Source organism: Salmo salar, chromosome ssa18 (genome assembly GCF_905237065.1).
Source record: "Salmo salar chromosome ssa18, Ssal_v3.1, whole genome shotgun sequence".
Taxonomy (NCBI): Eukaryota; Metazoa; Chordata; class Actinopteri; order Salmoniformes; family Salmonidae; genus Salmo; species Salmo salar.
The window spans coordinates 58,390,793-58,412,246 of record NC_059459.1 but is presented as its reverse complement, the minus strand read 5'-3'; the positions used below and the strand labels follow the sequence as shown (position 1 = coordinate 58,412,246).

General features: G+C 42.8%; 1 protein-coding gene across 1 annotated transcript; it reads right to left on the bottom strand.

The window, feature by feature from the left end:
- Positions 1-5,594: 5,594 nt before the first annotated feature.
- On the bottom strand, positions 5,595-18,660 carry trmt44 (tRNA methyltransferase 44 homolog). Its single transcript, XM_014155709.2, has 11 exons — positions 18,230-18,660; positions 17,985-18,102; positions 17,644-17,863; positions 17,408-17,476; positions 17,191-17,298; positions 16,808-16,879; positions 14,019-14,125; positions 13,345-13,528; positions 12,898-13,246; positions 7,461-7,577; positions 5,595-6,862 (listed from the first exon to the last, which is right to left on the bottom strand). The coding sequence occupies exons 1-11, from the start codon at positions 18,564-18,566 to the stop codon at positions 6,612-6,614; spliced, it is 1,932 nt and encodes a 643-aa protein (XP_014011184.1). The 5' UTR covers positions 18,567-18,660; the 3' UTR covers positions 5,595-6,611.
- Between the last annotated feature and the right edge of the window lie 2,794 nt (positions 18,661-21,454).

Below are 21,454 nucleotides of genomic sequence, written 5' to 3'. Positions count from 1 at the left end.
TAAACCCTTAGAGTCTGAAGGAGAGTGTCTGGTGGTCTTGTCTGAGCATGAAGAAAAGAGAAAAATCCCATTCAAATGAGATCAGTAAGTTGTCGTCCAGCTGTCTATGGTAATAAAATGGCATTGTAGGCTCAGTGACCATTTACACATAATGCTGATGACTTTGCCTGTTTAGCTCGTTAGGGAATAATTATACATTTACTGGGAAATTAAAGAAACAGGCTTTGATATAACTGCACAATTACTAATTATCCCTTCAGGTTGTACATAGTCTGTGTCAAATTAATAAAAAAACATTTGCATATATTTAACATATTGTAGGGCCATGTTCAAATACTTTTCAAATGGATCCTTCATTCCTTCGTCCCTTCCTCCTTTCCTTCAGGCTTTGGAAAGGGGCCTAGTAGACTCTGCTTACACATTCACGAAGACCCACAAGAGTCTGTGTTGTATCTGAACTTCTCTGAACCTCCTACTCTATCTCTCATGCATCTGTACCACACAAAATGGATGTCCGTGTTTATTTCACTCTAATTCCTAATTAACTAATGACTCATTTACATTTTGTATTTTTATCTTGTTGCTTTGGATCTGACCCTGGATCTCCATTTTGGAGTTAGCCTATAAGCCAATTGAATTACTCGTGTCACATTCAACATTTACTAGGTTTTGCTGCTGTAACATAAGATGTGGCTACTCTCGTTAGGGAGTGGTTGGAATGAATTCTATCATTATTATTTTCTTGAGAAAAAAAATACAGAAATTGGAATCAAATACGTTTTATGGAGGGAATTGATAATTTTATAGTGATGACAAGCCAACTAAAGTCCTGTCAAGCAACAGTAGACTAAAATACATTGAAATGTACACTGAAATACATTTATCTTTTAACGATTGTATTGGTCTTTTCTATAACTTTTTGAGGAAGGTTTATCTGTATGAGTGACAACATACACGCACAATGAAATCTGCCACTCACGAGCCAAACCCCCAATCATAAAAAAATTCCCCACAACAACACAGCCATAAATCTTGGGGTCTTTCTGGTGTGTGATGTTTACCGCTCAGTGAACCGCTCGGTGCCAATGACCTCAGTCTGACCACATGGGTTCGCTGTGCGTTCCAACCGCCTGTCCGGCCCAGCCAGGGAGTGAGCTCAGACCTTCTCCAGCTGGAGAGACTTAAGACTTCCTCCTCCACACACAGCACGCACACACAAATGATATACAGGGAACAGATACTGTACAAATGTGTATAACTACGAGAAGACAATTATGTGGGGATGAACAGTGAATCAGTGTATGGAGTTGGGTGAACTTTGAACTTGTCGCTTCATTGAGGAAAAAGTTTTGTCTTAAATACCACATGATTTACTATGAACCCTTTTAAAAGACACTGCAGACAAGACCCTTTTCTTCCCTTTTGAGAAAACTTCGTAAACTGAACCCAAAGTTGAACTTTGTTTCTTGCTTGCTACCCACCAAATAAAACGGATGTTGACGCGGTTTGACAGTTTATGCCTCTGAACAAGAGACATTTTTGTGTGTCCACAACAAGGCTGGAAATGTTGCATTCAGCCCCATGGCAACACAATGAACAGTGTTTTCGGGATGATAAAACTAACAATCACCCAAATAAAAACTAGACAGTCAGGGAGCATCTAAAATGTAAAATATGTCATGCCATGAGGCCCCTATTGATTTTGTTAGAATGTTTGAGTGACTCAAATACAGTAGCAGAAGAACAAGACAAAAGCCATTGCAAAATGTGTAGAATTGCAGGAAATGTGCTTTAAAACGGCACATTTTCTCTCAGCCCATGACAAAATGTGTAAACTTGCAGGTAACTTGCTTTAAAACTATTACATTTCTCTCCACCCCTTGGCAACGTGTGTAGAATTGCAGGAAATTAGCTTTAAAACAGCAACATTTTGTCTGCAGCCAAGAGGATGATCTCTAAAATGTTTGGCCGGAGACTGCGCCGTTGGCCATGCCCACATCCCCCCCACACTAACTTTGCCACCGCTGCCGGAAAAAATCCTGATGAATATCACATAAGAGAAACAAGGTGAAAGTCGTTTGCTCTCTTTCCTCCAGAGAAGATAACCACTTTTCCCTGACCTACATTTAGGCCTCGGTGCTCATTGTTTTCTCTTTCTCTCTACCTTTTTCTAATGCTATCATTCTCTTTAATTATCTCTTCTTGGATGGAGAGAGTCTCTGGACTTTCTCAAAGCTGCGTAGCAAGACGTCACACACACACGTGGGCTCTGGCCGAATACACAGAGCGTTAATTTTTTGCTATTGTTGTGGTTGGCGATGGGGGTCAATGGGTCACAGAGAGAGCAAGAAGGGGGTGTATTTTTTTATTTTACCTTTATTTAACTAGGCAAGTCAGTTAAGAACAAATTCTTATTTTCAATGATGGCCTAGAAACAGTGGGTTAACTGCCTTGTTCAGGGGCAGAACGACAGATTTTGACCTTGTCAGCTCGGGGATTTGAGCTTGCAACCTTTCGGTTACTAGTCCAATGCTCTAAACACTAGGCTACTTGCCGCCCCATGCGTGTCACTTCCTGGATAATTTCACGCTCATTGCCAGATGAAATGTGGGGCAGCAGGTCGATTGGCTGTTTGGATCTTAGCAGACGTGGAAACGCAGGCAGGGCTCTTAAAGGATTGATTTCTCCCAGGTGCATGGAGGAAATAAGGAAGGGAGGAATGGATGGAGGAAGAGACACTATGTCTTAGTAGCTTGCTCAGGTCATTAAAGCACACTCGTCGGTGTAGAACTGTAAACAGTCATTGGTCTTGAGTGCTATAAGCTTTCACACATCCACCCTCAGGTCCAATACAATGTCCGTCATGTCTATTGGATTTAGGCCACGAAGCGTAATTCAGCATAACTCCCTCCCTCTGGCTTTCCAGGAAGTTAATTCTCCTGAGGGCTCCTTCACCTACAGGGAGAATGTCAGAGTCAAAGCTTTTACTGTCGATAGAGTTTCTCCATCTTCCTATGCTTAGCTAGAGTGCATCTTTATCAAAATACACTGCTCAAAAAAATAAAGGGAACACTTAAACAACACAATGTAACTCCAAGTCAATCACACTTCTGTGAAATCAAACTGTCCACTTAGGAAGCAACACTGATTGACAATAAATTTCACATGCTGTTGTGCAAATGGAATAGACAACAGGTGGAAATTATAGGCAATTAGCAAGACACCCGCAATAAAGGAGTGGTTCGGCAGGTGGTGACCACAGACCACTTCTCAGTTCTTATGCTTCCTGGCTGATGTTTTGGTCACTTTTGAATGCTGGCGGTGCTTTCACTCTAGTGGTAGCATGAGACGGAGTCTACAACCCACACAAGTGGCTCAGGTAGTGCAGCTCATCCAGGATGGCACATCAATGCGAGCTGTGGCAAGAAGGTTTGCTGTGTCTGTCAGTGTAGTGTCCAGAGCATGGAGGCGCTACCAGGAGACAGGCCAGTACATCAGGAGACGTGGAGGAGGCCGTAGGAGGGCAACAACCCAGCAGCAGGACCGCTACCTCCGCCTTTGTGCAAGGAGGAGCAGGAGGAGCACTGCCAGAGCCCTGCAAAATTACCTCCAGCAGGCAACAAATGTGCATGTGTCTGCTCAAACGGTCAGAAACAGACTCCATGAGGGTGGTATGAGGGCCCGACGTCCACAGGTGGGGGTTGTGCTTACAGCCCAACACCGTGCAGGACGTTTGGCATTTGCCAGAGAACACCAAGATCGACAAATTCGCCACTGGCGCCCTGTGCTCTTCACAGATGAAAGCAGGTTCACACTGAGCACATGTGACAGACGTGACAGAGTCTGGAGACGCCGTGGAGAACGTTCTGCTGCCTGCAACATCCTCCAGCATGACCGGTTTGGCGGTGGGTCAGTCATGGTTTAGGGTGGCATTTCTTTGATGTGCCGTTCAGCCAGAGGTTGCCTGACTGCCATTAGGTACCGAGATGAGATCCTCAGACCCCTTGTGAGTCCATATGCTGGTGCGGTTGGCCCTGGGTTCCTCCTAATGCAAGACAATGCTAGACCTCATTTGGCTGGAGTGTGTCAGCAGATCCTGCAAGAGGAAGGCATTGATGCTATGGACTGGCCCGCCCGTTCCCCAGACCTGAATCCAATTGAGCACATCTGGGACATCATGTCTCGCTCCATCCACCAACGCCACGTTGCATCACAGACTGTCCAGGAGTTGGCGGATGCTTTAGTCCAGGTCTGGGAGGAGATCCCTCAGGAGACCATCCGCCACCTCATCAGGAGCATGCCCAGGCGTTGTAGGGAGGTCATACAGGCACGTGGAGGCCACACACACTACTGAGCCTCATTTTGACTTGTTTTAAGGACATTACATCAAAGTTGGATTAGCCTGTAGTGTGGTTTTCCACTTTAATTTTGAGTGTGACTCCAAATCCAGACCTCCATGGGTTGATAAATTGGATTTCCATTGATTATTTTTGTGTGATTTTGTTGTCAGCACATTCAACTATGTAAAGAAAAAAGTATTTAATAAGATTATTTCATTCATTCAGATCTAGGATGTGTTATTTTAGTGTTCCCTTTATTTTTTTGAGCAGTATACATAGCCATTGGCCTTCAGTATCGTTCGCGTCGGTCCATGCGGCTCCAGCAAAACTGACCTTAGATCAGGCCCATTAGGGACAACCCATCCTATTTTTAAACTGAATCGTATATCTTCATTACTATTCAGACACAGCCAGAGGCCTCAGGAGGGTCGGGGAACAGTCGGCCTGCTAACATAGAACAAACCTCAGAATGTTATGGATTCATCACCTTCAGACCAGGAAGAGTGAATAGGACAAAGCTCAGTTCTGTATGCTATCAATACTATGGCAGGGAAAATAACACGGGTTGGGGGTGGGGGTTCACAGATATTGATATACTAACGTGTCCTCCCAGAGGACGGTGTTCGAAAGTCGAGTAGATGTAAAGCCTCTTCACGCTCGTTGTCAGCTTGCATTTATGCAGCGCTGATGCATAATCTCTCACACCCAAAAACAACTTGTCATGGCAAACTGTTTTTTAAGCAAATAATACCTGAGGAATTGTGCTTCATTGTGACGCAGCCATAGGTACGAGGCGGTAGCCAAACCAAGGATAGCTAAAGTTTAAAAAAAGGACTGTCCCTCTGACTGACATACAAATAAACAAATGTGTTGTACGTTTTAGGACATAACTGACATACAGGTAGATGTCTATGGAGAGAGTGCACTGACAGCCCCCCCCCCCCGAGACCCCTCTGCAGTAGACCCAGCTCCTGACCCTATGGTGGTCTCTGGGCGGCCCTCTACTGCCTCTATGTGACCTTTGAGCCACAGGGTCACGATCCCAGGTGGTAAAGGAACACAGGAGGGAAAACAGGGACACAGAGAGCAACACACGGGACACCCCATGAACACTACGCAACAAATAATTCATGGCCCTGACATTTACACTTTTAAGCCAATATGTCCTTCCTTGTGCTCTGTTTTGGACCTTAAAGCACCTCTGTGTATGTAGTTGAGTAATGAAGGTGTGGTATTAAGAACAATAGGACAGTATTGTTTATATTTGAGATGTTATATTTGAGATCTGCAAACCAAATAGCAGAGTAGCTCCACTACTAAAAACTAAAATGTACTTATCTAACCAGATTTAGGTCTCAAAATTCCAATATGTGGAATTAATTACAAGCACAAGTATGTATGCACAGTGGGGTCTGAAATTATTGACACCTGCTGATAAAGATGAGCAATAATGACTGTGGAAAATACATAATTAAAATACTAAGCTGTATTTTATCCAACAAAAAAAATGCAAATTATATTATTTTATACTAATACAATTGCTCAGAGGAAAAAGGTAGGGGTCAAAATTGAAACCCCTAAAGATCCTTATCAATAAAGTAGTCAAATGTTTAGTATTTAGTCCCATATTCGATTCTTATTTACAATAAAAGTGACTCCAAAATGACACAATACATTACTTAACATTCATTTCTATTGGCAACAAAATAATCTGAAACACAACCAAAGCTAACTGTAAACGCATCCAACACGTTTGTAGAGTCACAAGCTTGATGTAGTCATTGCGTGCTAGGATTATGGGACCAAATACTAAACTTTTGACTACTTTATTTATAACAATCTTTAGAGATGTCAATAATTTCAACCCCTACCTTTTGAGAAAATAAAGTATTACTGTTAAACAAAATCTCTTTCCTCATTTTTTTCACTTACAATATAGCTGGGTATTTTAATTATCCTTATCAAGGGTGTCAATAATTTTGGACCGCACTATATGTATGTATGTATGTATGTATGTATGTATGTATGTATGTATGTATGTATGTATGTATGTATGTATGTATGTATGTATGTATGTATGTATGTATGTGTGTGTGTATGTATGTATGTATGTATGTATGTATGTATGTATGTATGTATGTATGACTGACAGTCACAGCTATTCTTATAGCATCATATCACAGCATCAACTCCACATCTAAAAAAAACTACAAAAAAACTAGTACAATTGAAATAAAGCATTGCAATAATGGTCCAAACTGAATTGAGTGTTCAGTTGGAGTACTTCATTTTCTTGAGTGGTCTGGTGGAAGGTCGGAGATCGTCTGGGCCATGGGCGAAGGCACACTCCTCGGCCTGCAGTGGGCATCCGTGAGGGTGGTGGACGTGGAACCAGCAGGCCCGGGTCTTCAGGGCACCAGAGATTAGGTGCTTCCGCTTAGAATCAGCCCTGGTACCCTGCAGCCCTCTAGGCCTCTGGGCCTGTACCCGCCAGTCCCGGATATGGACCATACCACCTTCCACTGAGGGAGAGAAGAGTGGAGGAGAGGGGGGAATTTAGTACAAAACGTATTTCTTGTACTGACTAGGTATTTTCCAGGCCTGTTGTAATCAGGTTAAAGAAGCAAGCCTTAAGAGAGATTGCAAAATGCTAATTCCTTCATGCTGAGTGCAAATTCCTTCAAGCTGAGAACGGGAATGATTCCATCGACTTTTTCAAGCATTTCATATCTGTATGTGGCATTCCAATAAGCCCTGGATTGCTTCAGTATGATTAATGTATGCAGACCCAGAGCCAATGATATACAGTTCAGCAAACTTAATAGCCATCATGTTAGAACCAAAAGTTCCAAAATAATCAACCTTATAGTGAGCATCCAATTAAGAACGCTATTTACATGTGATGTTTGGTGCCGAAATAGACACAGCAGATCTCCACATAGTATCTAATGTATATACATCTATGGCAGCATCCCAAACATCCCTACCCTAACCCTTTGGGCCCTGGTCCAAAAGTAGTGCACTATATAGGGAATAGGTGCCATCGCTCTGGTTAGACACATTTGGAGCTCAATCTTCTTTGAGAGGAGTGTGTGGATGCAGAGTTTGTACTGCGCGTACCTCTGAAGACCTGGTGGTTGTTCTTGAGCAGGGTCTGCAGACCGCCACATTCTTTCTTCAGGACCTGCAGAGTCTCCTGCTCTAACAACTCAGCCACCTCTCTCACAGACAGCCTGCCTGGAGAGGAGAGAGCCAAGAGTGCAATTTGGAATGAAAAAGGAGAAGAGGAGGGTGGTTAAGGGTTCAATAATGGAGGACTGGGACAAAGGGACGAGAAAGCCATAGGAGATGATGGGGTTGTGATGAACATGACATTGGCGTTGTAGGAAAAGGACTTGGGTGGGTAGGAGTGACTTTTGGGATGAAACCAAGTCTGAGTCCCAAATGGCACCCTATGCACTACAAAGGGAATAGGGTCCCATTTGGAAAGCAAACAGAGACAACAAGGGAGTTGTGATAAATTAGAACCTCAGAAAATAACTTATTCTCTCAGACAGTTCGTCTAAGGTGTCAGACCGTCAGAGCTGTGAAGTCAATTAAAATCATAATAACAGAGGACATTTTTGCCAGGACAGTTCCCAGCAGCCATTTTAAAATAAATCCTGAGACATTGTTGTCTGTTATTTCCCACCACCACCATTTCCTCACTGAGGGAGATATTAAAACGAACCCATTCCCCATGGGTATTAGATAATGTATATACATGGCCAAAAAGTCTAGGTGTTTCCACAATATTTGTAATCCGAGATATAAATTCACATTTCAGTTTGCAGCAGAGCAGCTAGCCAATCTTTAAAGTTCCATTTCATGGAAATTAAGGTATTTCTGTCTTTGCTTTCCCCTTCTCCATGGATAATTCAATCTGTGTTGACCTTTGGTTGATATAAATGACAATCTTCTCTCTTTGGAATACGGGAGTGCAATTCTACCTTTGGTTCCCTTCCCTCATGCTCCTTGTTATTTTATTTTTGTTACATCATATTATATCAGAAAGAGTTGGCGTGGCACCCATTGTCATTTTTCTGCTGTGGCAAAGCCTTGCTAACAAATTACAGCGCAATACTTGCCAATCAATCAAGACCCCTCCACTCTTGATTATCAACTTCAAAACTGTTCTGTTGGTTTTGTATACAAAGACATTATACATAAACTACTTAGATTACATAGAGATTATGGTTTTAGTACTGTACCACATTACGTAACAATTCAAGACACTCAAGTTTTGTTTGCAACCTGGCACAGTAGCTAGGGATAGTATGCCAACGTATGTGTGAACAGAGGGCAGCAAAGAGCAGTCAGAGCAGAGACGCCAGGGGGCCCAGGGCCTTAATATAAGATTAATACTACATTTACAGCTGCCCTTAAGAGACTTGGGCCTACAATGCTAATAGAGATTAATGGGATAAGTGGGGCTATTGACAATGTGGATTCAGTTTGGACCTGGACTGGCCTCCCAAAGCGTTATTCATGGATTGTCCATAGATAGTGTGTTTGTGTAATGCTGTGGGCTTAAAAAGGTACACTCAGCTAGGTGACATCGTATTACTGAGTGTATTAAATGGCTCCTAGCTAGATGCTCAGCTAACATAACATCGATTGCGGGTTAGCAAGTATTTATTTAGTGCTGTTCTATAAGTGGAAAGAGAAATGCTCAAAAACCATTGAGGAATTGTTTTTACCCTGCATTTAATCCTGTATGCTAAAATAGTGAATACTTAAAGTGGAACTCACAGCGTTTTAGCAACATGAAATCTTAGCAAAATCTTTTCAAATACACCCACAGGAGGAATTAAACCTTTCTTCTTTTTGTCTTTTTTTTTTTTTTTTTTTACATTTTCTGACAAGCGAGCACTTAGATATGGTCACTTTCACGTTTTAATACATTCATAGAATATTAGGGCATCTGAAAATTCTATAGCAATATAGAGTGGGAAAGCGGCCGTGCGTTTGGCCAATTAATAGGCACTGTGGTAAATATAACCTTAAAAAAAACATCTTGATTGACTATGGTGCACCATAGTCAATCAGAGCTACACACTGGCCTGCCATCATTCACTTTGAACTGAACTGTGTGTTTACAGGCTATAGCAACAGCGTGACTTTAGATCATTAAAACACATTCGCCAAAGGCCATAAAATACACCTGAATGGATTTCTACAAATATTTAAATACCAAGGGAGTCCTCTTACATTTGGGAAACATTTTGATCAAACAGCCTACCCTTTTCATGGTTCTCTCTCCCTCAGTTGCTTATGCACATTAACAAGATCAACAAGTAATGCTAGCCAGAGCGAGATGAGCTAAAATCTAACGAGGGAACATCAGATAAACTCTAACTTTTTCAGCTAGTTGGCCGTCAAAATTGAACTGACAAACGATAGGGAATAGTAGCCTGCTCATCCTTCTGCAGCTTGCCCCAAGCCACATTTTGACAACTGAATAGGAACTTGCCTTCCAGCCCGGCCAATTTGATTGATGCTAAATACATTTGATTGACAACGAAGAGATATACCAACTGTAGATAAGTCGTTCAAGTTCAGTTAGCGTAGTTAGCGTAGTTAGCTAACAAAGCAATTCACATTTCTTACTAGCTAACCAAATGACACCTGACTCTTTAGCTGTAGCCACCTAAAAACAATATGAGGGGGAAAAGTTGGTCACTCAGCCACTCCTCCCAGCAGCTAGCTAGCTAACGTTAGGCTCCATGTTTTTAGCTGCTAAATAAATAGCTAGCTACATAAATAGAAACGCTAGCCCAGGGGTGTCAAACTCAATCAGCTCACAAAATTAGCAGCCCATTGTTTTATTTGAAAAAACATGGGCCTTTATAATGTCCACTTGTGTACATAGGATGATATATTTAAGCAAAAAGGCCCGAGGGGGTGTGATATACAGCCAATATAACACGTCTAAGAGCTGTTCTTATTCACGGCGCAACGCGGAGTGCCTGGATAGAGCCCTCAGCTGTGGTATATTCGCAATATACCACAAACACCCAAGGTGCCTTATTGCTATTATAAACTGGTCAGCAAAAATAATTAGAGCAGTAAAAATAAATGTTTTGTCATACATGTGGTATATGGTCTGTAATAAACTGGGTGGTTCCCTGAATGCTGATTGGCTGAAAGCCGTGGTATATCAGGGTATACCATGGGTATGGCAAAACACTTATTTTCACTGCTCTAACACGGAACCCAAACCGGCTGCGCTTGTGCGCCATCGTGAGCTATCGTGCATACATTTATTTTGTCCCCCTACACCAAACACGATCACGACACGTGTAACCGATGTGAAATGGCTAGTTAGTTGGCGGTGGTGCGCGCTAATAGCGTTTCAATCAGTGACGTCACTCGCTCTGAGATTTGAAGTAGGGTTTGCGTTGCAAGGGCCGCAGCTTTTGTGGCGCGATGGGTAACGATGCTTTGTGGGTGTCAGTTGTTGATGTGTGCAAGGGTCCCTGGTTCGAGCCCGGGTTGGGGCGAAGAGAGGGACGGAACCTACACTGTTACACACGCAGGTTAAAATATCAAAACAAACTCTGAACCAATAACATCATTAATAGCGTCATTAACCAATAACATAATCTTTGAACTTATATGGTGATTGGCATCTACACTTTTACCACGGCAAAACATTTCGTCTTTCAATCACCCACGTGGGTATAACCAATGAGGAGATGGCACGTGGGTACCTGCTTCTAATAAACCAATAAGGAGATGGGCGAGGCAGGACTTTCAGCGCGATCTGCGTCAGAAATAGAAAGGAGTTCTATTTTAGCCCTTGGCATCGCAGACGCTCGTGAGCAGTGTGGGTGCAATAATTGAATAACATGGATTTCTAAATTTATTTTGCGACGCTCGTGCACGCGACGTGTCCGTTCTGGTCAGCATGTAATTACGTTGGTAGCCAGTTTATAATAGCAATAAGGCACCTCGGGGGTTTGTGATATATGGCCAAGGCTAAGGGCTGTATCCAGGCACTTCCCATTGAGCTGTGCATAAGAACAGCCCTTAGACGTGTTATGTTGGCCATATACCACACCCCCTCGGCCAAAAGAGATAAATAACATTTGTCCAGCCTTTGCTTGCAGATGTGCATAGTATGTTGAAGTTGAATTCACCGATGCGAACACGTCAGGCTCTAATTAGTAGATGACTCAACTGTTGACTCATTTATATTCGCTTGTGTGTCCTATTCGGCCCGCGGGCCTTATGTATTGACACGGGCGCGCTAACCTATTAGCCACGTTACGACTGACTTGTGATCATTGCCCTTTCTAAGTTTGATTGTTTTGACATTTCCAGCCTTAGTTAGTCTTCCATTTTTGTTCAAGATATTGAGTCATGGAAACTGAAACAGCGCATCCCAAATGGGTGGAGGCAGCAAACAATGTACCAGGCCAGCTATGATTTACAACCTGATAGCAATATTTTTTGGACTACCAAGAAATGTATTGGTGAATTATATTAATCATGCATTGAACTGCATACATCGATTATGTCAACAATGTCTTACTGTCTGTCATGGAATTTTGAGTCAAATGGTTTTGAAGCATAAACTGGGAATATGATATTTGTTACTGATATTATGATTGTCTGTTTGTTTAATATTTGCAAAGTAGTTAAAACGCTGTCAGTTCCACTTTTAATAGCAGCACTTTGCTTTGCCATCTAAAATGGCACATTGAAACCCGGGAGCTAGCCACTGTCCATGCAAGCTACCCCGCCTTAACCCCCGCTAACCCTCCCTCTTTTCAGAGCAGCGCCATAAAGTAACTGGTAGAAATACCTCAACACAAATACAGACTCATGCATAAAAGATGAGCCAGAGTGCATTATTCATCCAGTCATCTCCATCCTGGATTACAGGCTCTGTCTCTTCCCCTCTTTTTCTCTCCCTCCCTTTTTTTCTCTGACTAGACTTCATCTTCTTATCTCATCCATCGTACAGGGGGTGTGTGTGTGTGTGTGTGTGTGTGTGTGTGTGTGTGTGTGTGTGTGGTGTGTGAAGGATGAGGGGAAAGTCCGGAAAAGGTTGATAAAAGAGAGATGGGGGCAGTGTGTGAATGTGGTGCAGAATGGCGGAGGATGAAACGCTGACAGGGTTCAAAGCAGGGTTGTGCTGCGCCACCAGGGGCTTTCCTATTGGTGCTGAGAGGGAGCGATAGACAGGAAGAGGTAGAGATACAGAAAGAGGTGGGGTGGGTTAAGGGCATGATGGCCCACCAACATTGAGTTCCTGCACACACCCGATCATCCTGAATTCCACTGAATCAACAATACATCATGTAGTACACAGTACATAAATCCAATACACTCCATAAGAGTAATAAATCCAAGATCAGATAAGTACTTCATGTTCCGTTTTCCTAAACCTGTTATGACCTCAATTACAGCTCATGTAAATGCAGACTGAGTGAGACTTTATTGTATTTTGAGGGAGAGATTACCTTGTGATTTGAATGACAGTTTAGCTATTAAAGGCCCATTCTCTTACCTCCTGTGTTCCAGGTGCCGGGGACATCCCCACCTTCGTCCTTGGTCAACCCCAGCAGAGAGGTGGCCACACGTAGGACTATACCATCTACAAAGTCCCGGGGAAGGGCGGCACAGTTCCGCACTGTCTCGATCCTCTCTCGGGGCTGGAATCCAGCTCCCCAGTTGGTGCCGTGGATCCTGTCAGTCTCTGAGTGGTCGTGGTGGTGCTCGGCTTCACCCTCGGCGTTTGACTCTCGAACTGTGACCCCGGAGCAGGTCTGACGACCCTGTATATACTTGTCTCTCCACTCCTCCGCCTGCGGCTCACCCAACAGCTGGTAGCTCCTCGACTTTCCTACCAGACACACCTGTAGAGCAAGGGGTTAGATTAAAACAACATGACTGGTTTTCATTAACATGTTAGCGTGTACTGTGTGTTCAAGTGTCATTGTTAGCATTAGCATACCCGCTTTGTGGAGGGGATTCTCAGGCAGTCCTCCTCTGTGTTGAACCCACAGGCTGTGCTGACCTCAGAGATGAAGTCAATGTATTCCTTATACTGGGACTTCTTACAGTGTCTCCGCTGGTACTTACCATAGAAGTCAAAGAAGCAGCACGGCAGGACAAAATACCGGCAGGAGAAGGATGACCTAAAGTGGGAGGAAAGTGACCGAAATTACACATCAAAACCATGTGGTCTGGTCACAGTTATCAATGTACTTTATACTTGTCTATTCATCCTTAATTCATCCAGGTGAGTTTAAATGAGATATGATGGAACCTATTTTTTAAGGGAACCCTAACCACAGATAGCAGGCAGCATAGAGGTGAGAAAATACCACAAGTACAACGAATGTAAGTACAACTGACTCAAAGTGGGGTGAAAAAAAATTGAGTTTAAGGCAGGAGATGAGGACAATTTAAAATCTATGGAGGTTGTTGGAGCGTTCAAACCAGAACAGGAGAGTCAATGCAAAGTTAGAGCCAAGCTCAACACTGCCACCAGGTGGCTGCCGCATAAGACACACCAACACACCGCCATTCCCCCTTCCCAACTCATGAAAAAAACATGATTTCAAATTCAAGAGATCAGTTGCCACTTGAGGCGGCTAAGCCAAATTGTTTCTGCTGATGACTTGCCTGGCCGCTATAACGGGGATCCACGGTGTGAGCTCGTCCGAGTGGTTTCCAATCAGCCAGTCTGTGCCCGGGAATAAGAAGCCATCACTGGGAGTGATTGCCGTTTCCTGGAATAGAAAAAAAGGCCCCCGACCAAAAGCACAACAGGCTTCTTTAGATCAGAGAGAAGCACCGCCGACAGTAATTAGATTTTTTTTCATTAATCATTTTTGAATGACAAATGGCTTATGACACCCCCAGCCGCTTTCTGTCGCGAAATAACAACTCTGTTACCAACTTTTAATATTGAAGGAGGATAATGTTTAATGTGATTGTTATCTCAGCTCATTTAGTGTCTGAGTGGGTATGAAGAAGGGTGGTCTGAAATACAAAGTTGGATGAGGTTACAAATTCAGAAAAATACTTTTCATAGCAACATTTTGTGCCTCTTGCCATGTATGGACTAGAGAAATAACTGGTTTTATACTTTTAAACAACAACAATAAAAGTAAATAAGTGATTTCAGGCAAAAACTAAGGAACAACTAAGGAAACTACTTGAAAGGAAAACACAAAAAATGACAAGGAAAACCCCTTTCGGTGTTGGAGACCACTTCCATGTTCTATACACCCATCATATCCCATCACCGACAATAAGGATACCAGAAAGAACCCCGAGCCGTTAGCTAAAAGTACATTGAGTCCCTATGGGAACAACTACCTCGCCTAGCTACTTCCTGCCTGGTCTACACACAGTGAATAATAGATGCAAGGGAACATTCAGCAGCTTGTCTTCTGATGAAACATTGAAGCCGTGCGGCAACGGGAAAGAACAGCACAGCAGAGCGTGTCTAACAACGTGTGGGGTTCCCCGCAACCCCATGTGCAATTCCATGTGTATCTATTGTGGTTTAGACGACACGTGATTTTCAAATGAAGTAATATGACAAGGTGAACCAAATAGTTCATTTAATACCTACATATCTTGCGAATTAATCTGGTATTCATAAATATTTTAAATACTGCAGTAGTTGTTTGCTTTCAAAAAAATGGGAATACAAAATATCCACAAAGCCCTCAATTAAGTTGATTGAGGCAGCTATGAACCCTTTCCACTAAGAGTCCCTGTCATCCTGTAAACGGGTTGAAAATGGTAGATTGTCATTGATTGGAATGCAGTGGATGTACATTAAGTTCAGTAAGTATTCAGACCCTTTACTCAGTACTTTGTTGAAGCACCTTTGGCAGCGATTACAGCATCGAGTCTTCTTGGGTATGACGCTACAAGCTTGGCACACCTGTATTTTGGGAGTTTCTCCCAGTCATCTCGGCAGATCCCCTCAAGCTCTTTCAAGTTGGATGGGGAGCGTCGCTGCACAGCTATTTGCAGGTCTCTCCAGATATGTTCGATCGGGTTCAAGTCCAGGCTCTGGCTGGGCCACACAAGGAAATTCAGATACTTGTCCCGAAGCCACTCCTTCATTGTCTTGGCCGTGTACTTAGGGTCGTTATCCTGTTGGAAGGTGAACCTTCGCCCCAGTCTGAGGTCCTGAGCAGGTTTTCACCAAGGATATCTCTGTACTTTGCTCCGTTCATCTTTACCTCGATCCCAGTCCCTGCCGCTGAAAAACATCCCCACAGCAAGATGCTGCCACCACCATGAGATGGTTGTCCTTCTGGAAGGTTCTCCCATCTCCACAGAGGAACTCTAGAGCTCAGTCAGAGTGACCATTGGGTTCTTGGTCACCTCCCTGACCAAGGCCCTTCTCCCCAGATTGCTCAGTTTGGCTGAGCGGACAGCTCTAGGAAGAGTCTTGGTGGTTCTAAACTACTTCCATTTAAGAATGATGGAGGCCACTGTGTTCTTGGGGACCTTCAATGCTGTAGATATTTTTTAGTACCCTTCCCCAGATCTGTGCCTCGACACAATCCTGTCTCGGAGCTCTACGGACAATTCCTTTGACCTCATGGCTTGGTTTTTGCTCTGACATGCATCGTCAACTGTGGGACCTTATATAGACAGGTGTGTGCCTTTCCAAATGTCAAGGGGCTTGAGTACTTTCTGAAGGCACTGTATCTACCTCTATCACTCAAGTATCCCTGCACATTGTAAATATGGTATTGGAACTGACCCTGTATATAGCTTCTTACTTTCTTGTGTTCGTCTTATTTCTTATTTTATTTCTCCTGTGTTTTTGTTCTAAATTATATAATTTTTGTGCTACATTGACATTGATTACTGCATTGTTGGGTTTGGAGCTTGCAAGAAAGGCATTTCACTGTACTTGTGCACGTGACATTAAAACTTGAAACAAGGATGACATGCGTTATTCCCTGGGTTGTCCTGAACAGAATGAGCCTGTTTGTCTTATTATGAAGAAAATTTGCCGCAGAGCACGGACTTGAATGGACTCATGACTCACCAAAATTACAATATGTTTGTCTGAAGTACCTTTTCAAACCCAAACACTGTAAGTTTGTATTTTACAACTTAGCTAGCCATGTTGGCAAAAGAATAAGCATTAAAATACTGCTCATCTGACCCACATTGCGATTTATAATGGAACAGTTTTGGATTACGTAAAACAACCAACCAATCGTTTTTTTCTTGCACCTAAAATGTTTATGAATATTCCTATTATGATACTGAATGTATCAAGAGTACTGTCCAGTGTAATGTTTGGATTCAGTCTTGTGTCAGGTGAACTGTTGTTCTTGTGCAGTATATACACCCCTAAATCAAGTAGTTGATGTAGGCTGAGAAAAAAAAAACACTATCCTAAAATAGAGTTTCACATAGCCCATCCTCACCTCTAGATGTGTTTGGGGGCCGTACATATCCCAGATCTTCCTTTTCCTCACGTCGATGCCCTTTCCAGGGTGCTGAAACACAAGTAGGCATGACGGTCAGTCCTTAATCACTTCATCAAATGAACATAGGGTATAGTAACACACTTTCCACCTACCCCGTGTGTAATTTCAATTACGGATATCCAGCGTTTTGATTGGACGTTAAATCACATCACTGATTAAATGGAACATTGGCCTGGAATTGGCACAGATTAAGTCTGCGTCCCAATTGGGACCCTATTCCATATATGGTGCACTATGGGCCCTGTTCAGTACCAGGGAATATCAGGTTATATTATGTAACCGTGTTCTGGTGAACCTAGTGTAGTGTTTATCACACATACCCCTTCATTGCTTAGAATGTGAACCAGGAGACCATTTCCACAACCAAGATCCACAAAGGACTGTTTGACGGTCAGACCCTTCTCTGCTCGCTCCTCGCCCCATAGGACCTGTGCATTAATAGACAATGATGTTATTGTCATTAGAGTTGGCATTTTACTCATATTAGCATTCCGTCAAATACATTGTAGTTACTGTCCATGTACAGAAGAGACCTACCAAAAGATAGGTAGCGATGGCAACATCTTCAAAGACAAACTTCTCTGGATCCGTCACTTCAGGCCATACCTACACAAAGACAAATATATTAATGCATTCAGGACTGTTGTGACAAATCTATACTATTAAAGACAAGTCCTTGACCATGAACTATTAACCATACCTTGACCATATTAACCATACACTGGCCATGCATTGTCCACACCGTGACCATATTAACCATACATTGACCATACCTTGACCATCTCCTTGTACTTGTCTTTCAGCTGTTGGTACATGATGCTGTACTTCTCTACAGGCAGGAGGGACAGGGTGCTCTTGAACTCACTGGTCTTACTCTCCGTGGCCCAGCGCACCAGTTTGGGCAGGAGCTCCCCACCGAGCCAGGGCAGTTTGGGGTAGGCCACCCCGTCACTGAACCAGTCATCAGGCCGCATGAGATGTAACTCTAGTGTCCTGGAGATTAGATTTACAGAGCAAACCAATGCAAACACTATCCAATGCGTCCATGCATTACTGGATCAACGGAAGGATGGGTGAAGAAGCGGACACAGAGGTTAAACATGGAAACACTCACCATTCATCACTCTTCACAGAGAGGAGATGTATCTGATAGATGTTGTTCTTCCGTAAAGAGGCAGTGCCTTCCTCACTTTCTTCAACTGGTAAGAAGCTTACTCTTTGAGTGTTAAAGTCTGAAAATGTTGAGTAAAAAATAACACACAGGACACTTTCACACATCAAACTGTATTCAAATATATGTGTTGCGTACAACTCAATGATAAGCAGCTTAAACATCAACTTAATGTCATTAACGCTTACCTTTGAGTATAATATCTTTATGTACAGTTGTGCCATAACAGTTTACTTTAGGAATGAATGTCCTCACACAAAAAGACCACAATCTCTCCTTGTCATGTTCGAGTTCAACGCCACTATTCAAGAAAGTAAGAACATCCTTGGACTCTGAAGTATCACTTCCATGAGTTAGCAGAATGTTTCCAAGTTCTTCAACGCCAACATTCTTACTCTGTGTCTCTTTGACTCCACAAAGACGTTTGTTCACAACGTGTGGTTTCTTTATCCAAACATCAATGGCAGACCAAAATCCTCCCGTATTAGATTTGTCTGTAAATGTTATCTCAAAGAGTTTCGGCATAGTTTAGAAAATAGTAAATTGCATGCCACAATAGCGTAACAAAATGCAAACGTGTGTTTACAAAAATTACTTCCGGGAAGTTTTACGTTCAATGGATTTTGTCGCTCGTTGATGACGCCATGATGGAGCGCATGAAAGAAAATATGGTTGTTCGAAAAGAGGCAGCAGAGGGTGGTGTTGTATGTTTAATCTCAACATATTGAACGATACTGTACTGGTTCTAATATATATATATATATATTTTTTAAATCAAATCATGGTTCTGCTGTCCAGCACCATTCAATTGGACATACACTACATGGCCAAAAGTATTTGGACACCCCTTAAACGTGTGTATTCGGATATTCAGTCACTCCCGTTTCTGACAGGTGTATAAAATCTAGCACACTGCCATGCAATCTCCATAGACAAACTTTGGCAGTAGAATGGCCCATAGCGAATAGCTCAGTGACTTTCAACGTGGCACCGTCATAGAATGCCACCTTTCCAACAAGTCAGTTGTAAGTGCTGTTATTGTGAAGTGGAAACGTCTAGGAGCAATAATGGCTCAGCTGCAAAGTGGTAGGCCACACAAGCTCACAGAACAGGACCGGCGAGTGCCGAAGCGCGTAGCGCGTAAAAATCGTCTGTCCTCGGTTGCAACACTCACTACCGAGTTCCAAACGGCCTCTGGAAGCAACGTCAGCACAAGAACTGTTCGTTGGGAGCTCGTGAAATGGGTTTCCATGGCCAAGCAGCCACACACAAGCCTAAGATCACCACGCGCAATGTCAAGCGTTGGCTGGAGTGGTGTAAAGCTCTGGAGCAGTGGACACGAGTTGTCTTTAGTGATTAATCACGCTTCACCATCTGGCAGTCTGATGGATGAATCTGGGTTTGGTGGATGCCAGAAGAATGCTGCAATGCATAGTGCCAACTGTAAAGTTAGGTGGAGGAGGAATAATATTCTGGGGCTGTTTTTCATGGTTTGGGCTAGGCCCCTTAGTTCCAGTGAAGGGAAATCTTAACGCTACAGCATACAATGACATTCTAGACGATTCTGTGCTTCCAACTTTGTGGCAACAGTTTGGGGAAGGCCCTTTCCTGTTTCAGCATGACAATGCCCCCGTTCAAAGCAAGGTCCATACAGAAATGGTTTGTCGAGATCAGTGTGGAAGAACTTGACTGGCCTGCACAGAGCCTTGACCTCAACCCCATCGAACATCTTTGGGATGAATTGGATCGCCAGCTGCGAGCCAGGCCTAATTGCCCAACATCAGTGCCCGACCTCACTAATGCTCTTGTCGCTGAATGGAAGCAAGTCCCCGCAGCAATGTTCCAACATCTAGTGGAAAGCCTTCACAGAAGAGTGGAGGCTGTTATAGCAGCAAAGGGGAACCAACTCCATATTAATTCCCTTGATTTTGTAAAGAGATGTTTGACGAGCAGGTGAAATCAGCATGCAAAAAAAACAACACAAGTGTGCTCTCACACCAATGACTAATCTGGGTTAACCCTTTTCTATTTTGCCTAGGCCTATGCTTTATTATGGCCAAAAGCTTCAGTACACGTCATTGCTTTCTGTATCAGAATGTAGGCTGGCCCTCTTTGAAGTCTTGTAGATCATTGTTTTTTGTTTATAAAGCCCTCTTGCGTAAACTTCCACAGATGTACAAGCTACCGGACGCTGGTCTAAGAGCATCAGGGATGGTTAACTCTGGAGATCCCATCGATCTCCACTGAATTAGGTAAATGCCTCTATGGCAATTCAGAAGGCTGATAGAGGACCCTTTTACTGAAAAAATGTGTTTGTTTTATATGATTGTGTTTTACTTTTCGTGTATTAATATGTATTGATGTGTATGTTTGATACAGGACTCATTTGTAAAAGAGACCATGGTCTCAGCAGGACTAGCTGTCAAAATAAAGGTTGGTTTTACGCATTGACTGAACAGAGCCTGATAATTATACGTTTTTTTTTTTGTTACTCTTGGCTGGACTGTCTCGGTCTCGAGTACTACAACACTTCCACATACTCATCCTCTAGATTCCTAAACAAAATATCCCATCGCAACTTGGTACACTATTATTGGGTCATTATCTTTCTCAATCCACTTGGTGAGTGAATGGTAAATTAGTCATGCATTACTCCTACAAAACCAATTACTCAAAATCTGATATTGCAATTATTTATTTTCACCATAACAATTCATTTTAAATTAGTCAATATCCTAATATAATCATACAATATCATCTTGGCCTATATCCATATGTTATTGGCATGCAATAAAACCAGTTAACACTGTTTTTGAAATGGAAACGGCAACTTTGATTAGCACTCCTATTTGAAAGGACTTTTGAATGGACCTCCATGCCCTTTCTAGTGTGTTGTGTATAGCGAGAGGGAGGGAGGTGACTGGGAGGTACTGTACCACCAGTACCAGGAAGTGCAAGGTGCAAGGAGGGGGCACTCCACTGTGTTGCTGTCTGGGTTTACACTTCCAAATCAGAGGTCATGTGAGAGGCAAAAATTCTAGTCAGACTGGTTATGCAGGAGCAGACAGGTATGGTTAAGAGAGAGAAAGAGAGTCGCTTCTCTACAGTACTTGACTCGTTGCTACTGGCATGTTTCGGCATCATCCAAACAAGACATAATAATAATGTGAAAATAGACATAAAAAGGAAGTTGAATCAGATTAAAGTTTTGGTCAAATGAGTAGAAGAAATTATACCACATACATGATATGACAATGTATGATTATTAATGCCTATATCATTTTAATTATTGTGCAATTGCACCACATTATGTGTAATATATTATTGTGAAACAATTATTTTATGTGTAGGCAGGTGACTAGGCAATTGTTGCACAGGTGGAAATTGAAAAGGGGTGGAGTGAAAATACTAGG

Bases quoted from the DNA above. Each gene is read 5' to 3' on its own strand.
- trmt44 (XM_014155709.2), bottom strand. From the start codon at position 18,566: ATGCCGAAACTCTTTGAGATAACATTTACAGACAAATCTAATACGGGA. The intron at 18,103-18,229 runs GTAAGCGTTAAT...CAACATTTTCAG, and splicing joins TAAAGATATTATACTCAAAG to ACTTTAACACTCAAAGAGTA. The intron at 13,247-13,344 runs GTATGCTAATGC...CTTGCTCTACAG, and splicing joins GAATCCCCTCCACAAAGCGG to GTGTGTCTGGTAGGAAAGTC.